The following is a 13,291-nucleotide window of genomic DNA, read 5'->3' as shown; positions in this document are numbered from 1 at the left end:
TAGAGGGACCTGGACAAGCTTGAGCAGTGGGTCCATGGGAATCTCATGAGGTTTGAGAAGGTCAAGGGCAAGGTGCTGGATCAGGGCAAACCCTGGTAATCAACACAGGCTGGGCGATGAACAGATCAAGAGCAGCCCTGGGGAGAAGGACTTGGGGGCGCTGGTGGAGGAGAGGCTGGACATGATGCAGCCATGCGTGCTTGCAGCTCAGAAAGTCAGTTGTGTCCTGGGCTGCATCAAAAGCAGGACAAGAGAAGGGATTCTGCTCCTCTTCTTGGTTCTGTTCTGCTCCTATAGTCTGCAACCTGCAGTGCTGCATCCCACTCTGGGGTCTTCAGCACAGGAAGGACATCGACCTGTTGGATCAAGTCCAGAGGGGGGTCTCTGAGATGATAAGAGAGATGGAACATTTTCTCTGAGAGAAAAGATTGAGAGAATTGGGAAAATTCATCTGAGTAAAGAGAGTGTCCTAATTGTGGCCTTCCAGTACCTGAAGGAAGCCTACAGGAAACATGGAGAGAGACCTTTCGCAAATGACCTTAAAGGGTTTGAAACTAGATGACCTTTATAGTCCCTTCAACTCAGGCCATCCAGGCTCTGATGGTGTGATTAAGTTCCAGCCCCCCTGCCATGGGCAGGGACACCTCCCCTAGACCAGATTGTCCAGAGCCCCACCCAACCTGGCCTGGAACACTCACAGGGATGGGGCATCCACAGCTTCTCTGGGCAACCCCTTCCAGTGCCTCACCAGCCTCGCAGGGAAGATTTTCTTCCTGACATCTAATCTAAATGTACTCAGCATCCACAGCTTCTGTATGCCCAGCTGCAAGTGAATGCTCTCTTGAGCCATTGGAACAGAACAAAGGTGTCACAGTATTATAGACTTTGTATGAAACATCATAAACAGCTCCAAAATGCATGATCCCATCTCTGCTCATGTAGCTGAAATTAGACGTCTTTCCCTTGGCATAATGACAAACAATGTGAAAAGCTGCTATTTTTTTCTTGTCTTTTTAAGCACAGCCCTTCCTGAAACTGGTTTTCAGTGGCCCTGGTTACCGTTGCTGTCTTACACCTTCTCACAGCCTGGTCATTTGCCTGAAACAGTAAAATATAAAACAAAAATACAGCTGTGAGAGTGTTAGCATATTATGATAATGGTCTTAAATTTGGTTTAGGGAGTATATAATCTTTTGTGGCTGATGGTTTGTAGGCGTTAAGGGAAAGATCAGGGTAAATATTCTTGTGGGTCTGCTGACTTAACATCTGTTATGCAGATACTTCAGGCTTTGGGAAAGTAGATTCAGAGATCCAGCAGTCCTTTAGTGCATTAACATCCATTAATGTATAGCAAGATTTTGTCAGTGTTATAGTATTTAAACAACCTAATCTTCTTTCATCTAAAAAGAAAAGATACAGAAGGAATATGGACCCATGCTGGCATGTGAGCATTGCTTAAATAATTGTAGAAGATGTTCGATGTGAAATGAAATTTGTACAAGGCTATAAAACATGTGATGGTGGGCAAACAGCTGGAATTAATGTAGATTTATCTATGTTAAGGTGAGAATATGCAGTATTTTATGTGACTTCAAAATCAAGTGTATGCACAGATGTCAGAGTAAAATGTTTAGCCTACTTATCACATTGGATGAGTTCCTACATAACTTAGGGAGCTTAAACTAACTAATTCATATTTCCTATATGCACTAATTTCAAATCAAAATACTGGAATATACATAAAGAAAATCTCAAATTAAGTGGAGTTCTGTTTAATAAATACACATTATTAACTTAAATAGAACATCCCAAAGAGAGTATTATGTTTAAAGGATTTTTTAATTCGTCATATATTCCAGATTTGTGCAATTTGAAAATATAGAGTCATGCTCAGACATCTTTGTCTTTACTCTGGTGTCTTCATCTACTACCTACCTAAATTAATACATCAATTTTTGAGCTCAGCTGTTAGGTGTAGGTGAAGCTAACATTGATCTGGAATCAGATCTGGATCTGATTGATCTGGAAAGCTGCAGCTCACAGTCCTGGCCTAACAGCCGCAGTGAAAATCTGCAGAGATGCAGTTTTCTTGATAAGGAGCTGTCTGCATGATGATTTCCCTTAAAGGAAAGGAGAACTTGATATTTCTAGACAAAGCTCAAACAATGCAACCAACCAAACTTCTTCCCGAAACCAACAAGAATCTCCCTCATTTTCCTGTAATTCAGGAGAAGAAAGGAAGGATTGTTCTATTGATAGAACAATATTTAAAATACTATTATTATAGTCAGTTCTACTTTGGGGTGAATATTAAAGCAGGGCTCATCTTTGTTCTTGATTATGATTGGAACCCTTTGTCAGCCCTGTGCATGCTGTCTTTTGATTCAGAAATTTATTTTAAATGCTAACAATATAGCAATAGTGTACAGAAACCTTTTCTAATGCCATTCTTTTCAAGACTTGTTAGTCTGTTGTGTGTGGATTTGCCTCATCTTTTTCCTGTGGTCTCATACCTATCTTTCTGGCTTTTCATGCTGTTTTGTTTAATGACAAACAGATTGCTTACAGGTCTATCTACATAATAACTGAAGTTTTTATGTAAGGGTACAAATCCAGTTGTAGTGTAGGGAATGAATCTAGAAATAGTGTGATCAAATATTTCCCTGCTAGATGCCTCTTTCCTACATTTTTTTTCTATGGCCCATCAAAGGAACATTTCAAGTAGGACTACAGCAAGGTGACATTTATTGCAGCAGTAATTGAGGAAAGGTCAGAATGTTAATAAATACTAAACGAATTTTTTAATTTTGTAAATACTTCCATTTCATCACAGGAAGAAGAACTAGGGAAGTATTTTTAAAATAATTTTTAAAACAATTGTTTTGATATCTTTTAAGCGAGTACTGTTACTGTGTTTAGCAATAACAATTTTTTTTCTTAAAATTGCCTTAGATTTCATTTATTTTCAAAATTATAGCTATTACTTGATATTGGGATGAAAACCTTTTGCTTTGAATTTAAAAAAAATATTTCCAGTTAAAAGGGTATTTTTTGACTCAGAGAAATTATTCCTCTTGTTTACATATTGCAAAAGGCTTTGCTTTCTAACTCAAACATGAGCCCAACCAATGATTTTCTAAACACAGCTCTACAAATAAAAAAAATTGCATTCTTCCATGTTTCACTGCTTTCTTCATATGGTCTCAAAGGGGAAATCCTTGCCTGTCACAGTTCTGTTTAATGGTACCCCTCAAATGTAAATAAATACTAGGTGTGTCATCATATAAGCTGTCAGTTTAATGTTTTACTGTTTTATGAGTGTTCTAAAGTCTGTTAATAAAACCCAGGGCTGTTGTCTGGGTGTTCATTCCATGCTGTGGATGTTTAAGTCCATTGGCTTCAATATATTGTTGTGTTTAAGACTCATTGGGACTCAAGCTTTTTAATGAATATACAAACTAAGATCCAAACATCAGTCAAATCTTTGCTTTCCTGTCAAGTTAATTTCAAGTTGATCTCTGTATTCATGGGCTGTTAGAAAAGACAGGCAGGCACAGGGCAACTCTATTGTAAAAGCTTATTTCTATAAGGAAATAAGCTAAAAATAGTCATTTGGCACATCCTTAAGATTTCTGTTGTTGATATGAAATAAAAATAAAATTTTCAGTCTATCAATGATAATACCCCAATATATTTAAGGTAATTCAAAAGTGGAGTCTAAAATGTGCCTATGAAAGCACACTTTTAAATTTCATTGCATTTGGCTTTTCACAGCATGAAGTTTCTGATATTTATTCTTTTAGATATTTATAAAAAGAGAGACTTAAAACTGTTACCAGTACAGTGAATAACTTGCAGTGAACTCAGATGCAAATCAAGGCATTCCACTTCATGCTAGGTGCCTGCTCTATCTTAAATTTGAAATGCATTGCTTTTTATGATGTTGGGATTTTTGTTTGGTGTTCTTATTTTTTTTTTAATTTTGTATTGGATAAGTTTAGTTATTGCAAAAGCAAGACTATTCATAGTGGTTTGGGCCAAATATAGTGCAGTCAGATGCTATGCAGGTTTACCTAAAGAGCTTTGACAACCTCTTAATCTTGATATGTAGCACACCATCTATTCTAGCCATGGTAGTTTAAAAACATATAATGTATGTCATGCTAAATTGCACACTAGCTGTTTGCTTAGTATGGGTGTAATTATACCATAAACTGAGCTGCAATTGAAACTGAAAAATGGACCTGTGGCAATATTTTTAAAGTTTATAGGTCTTTATGCTAAACAACATTTTAGATTTTCCCAGACAGCCTATAGTCATCTTACTGCCCATTAACACTCCCCTCTTGATGAGATAAGGGAAAACAAGCCTCAGGGGCAGGAGATTTATGTTCTGGTTTGGCGATATTTTTTAGTCTGGTTCCAAGGAGGGGTTCAGGACATGCTGCAGTACTAAGTGATTTTAGTCTGCTTGCCTGGAGATTCCTCCTGCTCTGTGGAGTTTTGATACCTGTCTGATACCTCTCTCATACTTGAAATTCTTCAGTCCTCGCACCTTCAAAACTCCATTGACCAATCTCAGAATTGATTGCTTGTGAGCTGTAATAATCCCTCTTGCTTGTCTGATGTCTTTAATCTTTTTATCCATCTCCAAAACTAATCAATATTCATATTGTTGTGGAGGCAGTATATCCACATCCAGTCTCGTTTCTGTGAACTCACAGAGTGTGTTTGTAAGACAGATTGGTAGAGAAACATTCTAACATTTTCCCAGATAGAAGAAAAAAGCACTCCAACATGTTGTAAATATGAAGACCTTTATGATAGAGTTACCTGTTGCCTGAAATGGAATTTTCTTTCTACCAACAGGTCCCATAAGCAGCATTTTGGTGAATAAGTATGGTAGCCGGCCTGTGATGATAGCAGGGGGTATCCTGTGTTCATTTGGAATGATTGCATCCTCTTTCTGCAATAGCGTCCTTGAACTGTACATATGTATCGGTGTGGTTGGAGGTAAGAGTCCTCTTTAAAAGGTTATATTGTGTTATGTTATATTTAATTATTTCCAATATTGTTGTACCAATGAGCCTTACTGGTCAAGAATTCTCTGTGTATAGATGCAATCCAAGAAGGTAGTAAGATAGTTAATTTCACCTACCTGAACTATCCAATCCTTTAAATTAACTGGTATGATGTTAAATTATTTCTTAGGGTAATTCAGAAACAACTGATGAATTTATTCAATAAATGCTGTATGTATGCACTTTTCCACACTGCACTATAATTATGATATAAAAATTGATTGGCTCATGACAGCACTTATTACAGTCATTTGTGTACAATTTCACATTCATTGTTTTAGCTTTCAATCATGTTGCACTGCAAACAGGGTGGCAGAGACTAGACATTCTAGTAGAATTGTGAAAGCTTGTATCAGCTTTCTGTAAGTTTGTTCATACACATACTGCCACAGAAACAACTTTAAGTTCAAGAATTTTCTGTTTAAAATCACTCAGGGTCAAACCCCAAATAAAATTATTCAGAATCATCTATCAAAGCCTTCAATATTGCCTAAAGCAATGAACTAAAGCTATTGTAATGCCAGTAAGTTAAATAACCTCCTTATCAAAAGTTGTGGGTTTTTTTTAGACTCCCTTCTCAGAATAAGTAAGGAGAGGTGAAATATTGACAGGTAATAAATAAATGAGATGATATTTAAGTATATTCAAGGTTATCTTCCTTTCAGTTGGGACTGAAGGAGTCCTTCTTTATTCAGTGATTAATCCTTAAAACTTTTATTTTTGTATACTAAACTTGGTGCCTACTGAAAGAGTAAAGTCAGAGTCCAGGAATGAGCCGATCAGGGAAGAAAGCTTCTCTCCTGTACCATCAAGCAGATGCTACTTTAGTATTAGAGCCTCTGGCTTAGATGTCTTAATACAGAGAGAAGGGCTAGAGGTTCAGCATGGGGTTCATTTTATACACTCTGCTGATGGGGAGTGTACAACTCCTTAATAGTGACCAGAGGAAGGGGAGCTGAATGTGCTCTAAAATAATTTGCCATTTTATGCTTCAGTTTTGCAGTCAAGCTGGATCTTAATTAGGATTGGAAATAAGAAATTAGGAGATTTATGCATTTAAATAAACCCTGCATTCATTGTAGCTGAGGTGACATTTAATAACTTTTGTTTAATGAGCCAAGAGAGAATTGTGTTATAGCTTAATAGATACAAAAATGGCGAGTCAAGGCATTGATGCCATCATTCTTCTCTATGTCATTGCTGAAACACAACAAGGAGTTCTGACTTTCAGTGCAGCACTTGAGGGGGAAAAAGAGAAAATATCATCATGACACAGTCTTTAGGTTAACACTCACAGTCAGCCATGAAGCTGTGTTTTATTCTCTGATGCCAGTTGGTTTCTGTATTGAGAATCACTGATTTGGATACTGGTGATTTTTAATTACTTGGAAGAGGTGGGATATGTTTTTCACTGCATAACTTGCAATAATATTGTCTTTTATGTGTTGTTTAGGTCTGGGTTTAGCATTCAACTTACAGCCTGCCTTGACCATGATTGGCAAGTATTTCTATAAGAAGCGTCCCATCGCTAATGGATTGGCGATGGCTGGAAGTCCAGTGTTTCTGAGCACATTGGCACCTCTCAATCAATTCCTCTTTAATGCTTTTGGCTGGAAAGGAAGCTTTCTTATTTTGGGAGGTCTGCTTTTGAACTGCTGTGTGGCTGGGTCGCTTATGAGACCTGTTGGACCGAAAAAAGTCCCTCCTGTGAAAAAAGATGTTGAAAAAGGCACAGGAGATTCTGCCTTGCACAAAAACAACAAGAAGTCTTGTTGGCAAACCATGAATAAGTATCTAGATCTGTCCCTCTTCAAACACAGAGGGTTTCTGATATATTTGTCAGGAAATGTCATTATGTTTATTGGTTTCTTTGCTCCAATAGTATTCTTGGCTCCTTATGCCAAGCACAAGGGAATTGATGAATATTCTGCTGCTTTTTTGCTTTCTATCTTAGCCTTTGTAGACATGTTCGCTAGGCCTTCCATGGGACTTGTAGCAAACTCCAGGTTTATCCGGCCAAAGATTCAGTATTTTTTTAGTTTTGCTGTCATGTACAATGGCGTCTGTCATATCTTGTGCCCTCTGGCAAAAAATTACACTGGCTTGGTGATATATGCTGTGTTTTTTGGGTTTGCATTTGGAATGGTTAGCAGCGTTCTTTTTGAGACATTGATGGACCTTGTTGGAGCTGCCAGATTTTCCAGTGCAGTTGGACTTGTCACCATTGTGGAATGTTGCCCTGTGCTCATAGGCCCTCCTCTAGGAGGTAAGAATCTACTTCTTTCCATTTTTTTCAGACATTACAGCATAATCTTGCAATTTAACATTGAATTAATATAAACACTGTTCTTAATGTTATTTAATGTTTTCACTGTTACTAGAAATGTACCGTAACAGCCTGATAATAAAAAGTAAAAAAGTTACTTTTCTCCAGCCTAGGGACAGCTTGAAGATTGCTCATTTATGCTGACTTAAACAACTTCAGTTTGTCTAAACAGAAAGAATTGGCATTTCCAGAGAGAAAAAAACTAACAGGAAGGTGTCAGAGGGCATGCAGTCATGCTCAGCAGTCTAGGCAGGGTGCACACATGGTGGGATTCCATCATGGTGCTGTGGAGCACCACACCCTGACATGATTTCACACCTCAGCTCTGCTCACAGCCAGTCCTTCAGCTGTTTCTGTAGCCCATAGATATGGGCAAGGCAATTCAGAGTGTGAACTGACTGAAAGATGTCAATGTTTTTCAAGTCCAAGGGGTGCTTAAAAGGAGCCTAGGTGTATAGCTTCTAGCAATAAAAAAAGATGGAGAGTGTTGTAGAACGTATTTTCTATTTGCAAGATTTTTAGTCAGTATTGAGTAATGCTGCTTCTAAGCTTTATATTCTTGAGATTTCTGATGCTATAAGAGATTAAAAGAAATAGATGCTCAAATTATATTGAGAAGCTTTGGTGTGTTTCTTGGTATTTTGTGTTGTAGTATAAGCCCAACGGTACAAGAATATAAAGATAGTGAGATTGCCAGCTTTATGACCATAACCTATATCCACAATATCACTGCCTCAGATGTCAGCAAGATTATGTGTGTCTAAAAGTAATTATACATTCTGAAGTACTTCAGATTGCTGTCAGTATTTCTATGAAAATAGCATTGTTGTGTGCAATTTTAAATATGTCAAAACAATTCCCCTCATTTCAGCACAATATATTTTACAAGTAAATTGTTAATACTTCGGCTGGCATTCCGTATTTTTCTCATCATTTAACATAGAAATCTATTCTGGTGAAGGTAGCGCAAAATGCATTCTGACACAGACTCTTCCGATGCCACCTAGTGGGGGGTCTGAGCCTGTACCTGCTGCAGTCCAGCCTTTTCTGTCAGGTTCTGAGATCAGGATCAACTCAAAAGATATTAAACCGAATATTTATGGAGCAGTAGCTTCCACAGTTCTTTTTCTCAGTATATTGGCTTTTGAGACGTTTTGGAAAACCTTTTGTTGTGCTATAACATCATAGATAATTGATTTCAGTTGTCAAACAGAGGCAACAAAGGGGATGAACACATGGAAAAGCTAAGCTCCAGTTTTGTCTACTTCATATCCTTTAAAATAGTATGCTGAAGCAATGCTGATTCAGAATTTCATTTTTAAACATATTTTTATGACACTGCATATTGATAAAAATCAGCAAATTGCACTATTTACACTAATAGGTGAATTGTACACTTGTAGTGCTATTTGAGTTTTTTCTAATAATATTTTGGTGAAAAAAAAGGAAAACTCTGAACTAATTTGATGGCTTGTAAATGTGTATCAGGTGAATAGGCTAGCATTATGGTTTCAGCTTGGTAAAAGCATCTAGCTACATACTAAATTGAAGTGTGCTGGTTACCCTGTGGGTTTCAATTATATTGTAGGAAAGTTCAGATACTTGGATACATACAAATGTTAATCTCAGAGCTGGGAACATTTAGAAGGAATGACTCATAAATTGGAAGAACTGTTACATTTTATTCTCCATGTCATGACCAAATTAATCTCAGAGGTCTGAATTTAAGTTTTAGGTACAGGGCTCTGAGTTTAAAACTCAGCAGTTGAGTATGGTGGCTGAAGGGACAAGTGTTCCTATCGCTTTTATCACTCACAGCAAAGTAAATGTGGAAAGCAGGCAGCTGATGCACAGAGACAGCAGCCTAAAAAGACACAAACCTCTTCATCCTATTGTCTGTATGCAGCCTCAGTGAGTGTCAGATTGTCACCCCAAACAATAGCAATCACAATTAGGAGATGAATAAAATAATAAGGCAATGAAAGAATGAAAATAAAAGAGCCTGAAAAACTGTCTGTCATTATTCATTAAGCTTTACTTACTTGTTCTTCAATATTTTATTATTGTCAGTGTCTCCAATGACAATTGCTATCTTGACTAATAGACGGGTTTTTAAAGATTCCCACTGTCTGTGTTAGACAACTTTAACATGTTGAAAAGGCATTTCTGCTCCAACTTCGAAACCAAGAAATATATAGATATTTGTCCAAGGGAAAGATGTGGATTATATTTGGTGTCCTAGTCTAAATACTCTTTTTCTCTCCTCCTGTCTTTGTATTTCAGGTTGGTTAGTAGATGTTACCGGTGAATATCAGTACATGTATTTTGTCTGCGGAGTGATTGTGACTGTGGCCAGTATCTGGTTGTTCATTGGCAATGCCATCAACTACAGGCTTTTGGCAAAAGAAAAGAAGTTAGAGGAGGAGAAGCAGAAGGCACAGAAGAATGCTGACCCAAAAGAAGCAGAACCATTAACAAACAATGAGAATGAAGATTCTTCCAGCAGAGCTGATAAAGCTCTTGAAGATCCCTCAGAAAGAGAAACTAATATTTAATCTGAAATATAGCTCAGAAGGCAATATTTATGACTTCCATTAGGAATATGTCTTTAAGACACAGGCCAGGTTTTGTGGTAATAATGATCAGTCACAATATTGGATGGGAACAGATTTTTGCTCCTTGCAAGACTCTAAGCTAAATTACTGTCTACAGTTTATTTATTTCAGCAATAAAAAATTAAGATTACAGAGGTAGTGACTCCATGCAAATGAGTCCAATAAACTTTGAGTGGACAATGAAGAGTCAGGTAAACCAGGCTATAAAGCCTTCCAATAAAAGTTTTGTTTTAAAAGTATGTCGAATGCTAAAATATGTCCTACTCTTATAGATACTTGCATTCATCTTTAGGATGTGGTTAAAGTCCGTTGAAATAATCTGCCCAAACTCTACTTAGTACTAATATTAAAGAGAATACAAAGTCAAAGATTTGTTTCAAAAGAGACATAATACCTGACTGAAGAACACCAAAAATTTTTCTCTTTTGTACAACCCCTAGATAAAAAAAAAAAAATCTGCATAAGTGATTATATTGTGGATGTTAAAGTTAAGGGTAAAAGACAAATAATTGGTGACTACACCTCTAAAATACAAGAGAAAGTTGATTTATAATATATTCCAGAAGTAGTTTCCTCCTGTGATAGCTAACTACATTGTACTTCAACATATACCTTTGAATACAAAGTACATTCAGACCTTGCTAATTCAAGCAAAGCTAAAACCTATCTGTACATAAAAGATTTAAACCCAAGATCTACATTTTTTACAAGAGTGGCAGTTAGTTTGTTTGATTATGTATTCCTGTGTAGCTGAAGGATCTGGGTCAGACTGTGAAGCCATTTTCCTAATGGGACTAGATTTCAAAAGGACACTAACCCTTGGCTTTTGTGGCGCTAATCAGTTTCATGACAATGACTGCAAAGTAGGTGCTTGGCTTTATTGACAAGTCATTAGTTGTTTGATGGTTTCCTGAGAGGAGATTTAAGATCTAACTTCCGGTCTTTGCAGATAACTGGCTTCATACTGGTTCACACTTCCCTTTCCCAGTAATTTAGTGAAAAGCTGCTTCTTCTTTTAGTAATGCTGCTTTGAGGAAAAATGCTGCAAGGCACCTTGACAATGCCAGTCTGGAAGCTTTGTGTTGACCTATCTGTTTTATGCAGGATGTTTAGTCTTCTGTCTACAATATCACACAGACACTAATATAAATTAAACTGTACACAAATGTTCCTCCTTTTTGTGACAAAAGAAAGCATTGATCTGCAACTTAACTTTACAGAAATAGTTTAGTATTGTATTTAAAAGTTAAAAGTGCAAGCTTCTGAAGGTAATATGTGAAATGATTTCGGTTCTATATCTAGGGAAGAAAAGGTGCTATTCATTTTGGAGGGATGCTTGTAAATGCCTCAGAAATTGTGAAAATTAGGGTCTGATTCATAAAACATTTTTGCACTGTTTATGCAGGATACACCCACACTCAATTCTAGGAAAAAAAATATCATTCATTTTAGTCCTCTTCTAAATCTCAAAGAGTTGGAAATATATTGGACAGAGAACTAGCACTCTGTTTATTGCACCAAGTAATAAACACTTTGAAGTGCCAATAACAAAATTTTTTAAAATAGCAAAACTTAGGAGATATGGGAGGGCTTTTAAGAAAGTTATTTCTTAATATTATGGTGTTCATTATTATTTTAATTTTTCTTCTGAAAATGCTGGTAGTGCTTGCTTTTGTTTATCATCTTATAAAGTTCCACAGTGGTGCTGATTTTTAAAATTTTCTCATCACTCTTTTGGGGAAGAAACATCATGAATCTACTCTCAACATAGTACAGAATTTAATACCTAATTTTTACCTAATTATAATCAGGAAAACCAGACGTCTCCAGCAAATCCTGTCATTTTTTTGGAGCATCAGAAACAACATATATGCATTTCAGAGTTTTGTGAGCAAATTTGGGTTGCGTGTTCAGATTTGAGTAGTGTGCTGTGTAAAGGGGAATAATCCGGTCCCAGTAAAATTACAGCTCCTCTCCCAACACTCAGCTTCAGAGAGGAAATAAAGACATTGCATCTCCCTCTGAACCTTAGCCGTGCCAGCACTCCATGGCATGAAAGCATTGCTCTCTTTCTGGCTTTACAAACAAACTGAGTGAATTCCAGGGTCTCTGAAGGCCCTGAGTGCCCATAGCCAGAAGGTGATGAGTTTCAGTATGTCACCTCATACAGCAAGGAATATTTGTTATAAATACTGGATTGTGACAGATGATCTGAAATTTTAGCTGAAGAGTAGTCATCAGGAACATCATTCTGCTCTTGACAGCCACTGATAGAAAGGCAGAGATTGTTTGAAAAAAGATTAATACAGGAACAGAACCAAAATGTCTGAGGCAAAATTGTAGGTGCTTATTATCTCATTGCAAAAAAGCGGCATGATTAAGAATACAGGGTAGAAGACAAGTGTCAGCTTTTCACTGAAGGCTGTTAAAAGTTGCTGTTGAGTAAATAAAGGCCTCAGAAAAATGATGATAAAAAAAGTCTCTCAGGAAACATGCAGGCAACTTGCCTGTTCTATGCAGGATCTCGGAATACAAAACAGCGTGGCATAGGAAATAAGGGAAAAACAAGGTTCCTTGAGCCATAGACACACCTGACCACCAGTAGCAAAAATTATGTTACCATCTCAGAGAGAATAAAGATTTCTATAAACCCTCTATGCTACTCTGTAATCTCTGGTCAATTATGTTAAAAGATAATAGAAGTGCAAGAGCTGCTTTACCACCACCCACCAATGTGCAGTTTTTAATCCCACAAAGCAAAATGATGAGACAGGCAACTGGAGCAATATAAAGTAGAAAGAGGCAAGTGAAACATTTCCTTACACCTCTTTCATTACTTTTTCTCTTAATAATAGCAACAAAATAAAACCATCAGCATGCACTTGACACTACTGAATATTAAAGAAGTTAAAATCCAGAGATGAGTGAAGAAAATTGGAGCCGTATCTATGCAAAAACTGCCTCGAATTAAAAACCTGTGTCTTCCGAATAACAGGTCCTAAAGGGGCAATTGCCTAGTATAGGTGACTCTTATTTCTAAAAGTAATGAAAATGATAAATTGCCTTGAATCAACTCTATTCTGAGCATCAAAGTAGCAAAATGAGTATAACTTGCCTTCAGACTCTTGAATATCACTTTTACTTGCACTGACTTAAAATTTGGACTGTAAATCATTTCATCCTTGAATTTCTGCTTTCATCATTACATTTCTGCTTTCATGATTAGACCTGGCTATATACATCATCTTTGTAAATTTCTCTGATTTATC

General features: G+C 36.9%; 1 protein-coding gene across 1 annotated transcript in view; it reads left to right on the top strand.

Moving 5' to 3' along the window:
- Positions 1–10,261, top strand: part of LOC130584421 (monocarboxylate transporter 2-like) — a 75,238-nt gene extending 64,977 nt beyond the window's left edge. The window contains exons 3-5 of the mRNA XM_057384389.1: positions 4,870–5,013; positions 6,535–7,347; positions 9,691–10,261. Coding sequence (XP_057240372.1) covers positions 4,870–5,013; positions 6,535–7,347; positions 9,691–9,962 — 1,229 coding nt within the window. The 3' untranslated portion in view covers positions 9,963–10,261. The remainder of the gene's footprint in view (positions 1–4,869; positions 5,014–6,534; positions 7,348–9,690) is intronic.
- Positions 10,262–13,291: the final 3,030 nt, after the last annotated feature.

This window comes from Malurus melanocephalus, unplaced genomic scaffold (assembly GCF_030028575.1).
Source record: "Malurus melanocephalus ecotype Western Australia unplaced genomic scaffold, MMel_1.1 scaffold_705, whole genome shotgun sequence".
NCBI classification, from domain to species: Eukaryota; Metazoa; Chordata; class Aves; order Passeriformes; family Maluridae; genus Malurus; species Malurus melanocephalus.
Note: the sequence above shows the minus strand (reverse complement) of the source record. Positions and strands in the feature narration are given on the sequence as shown.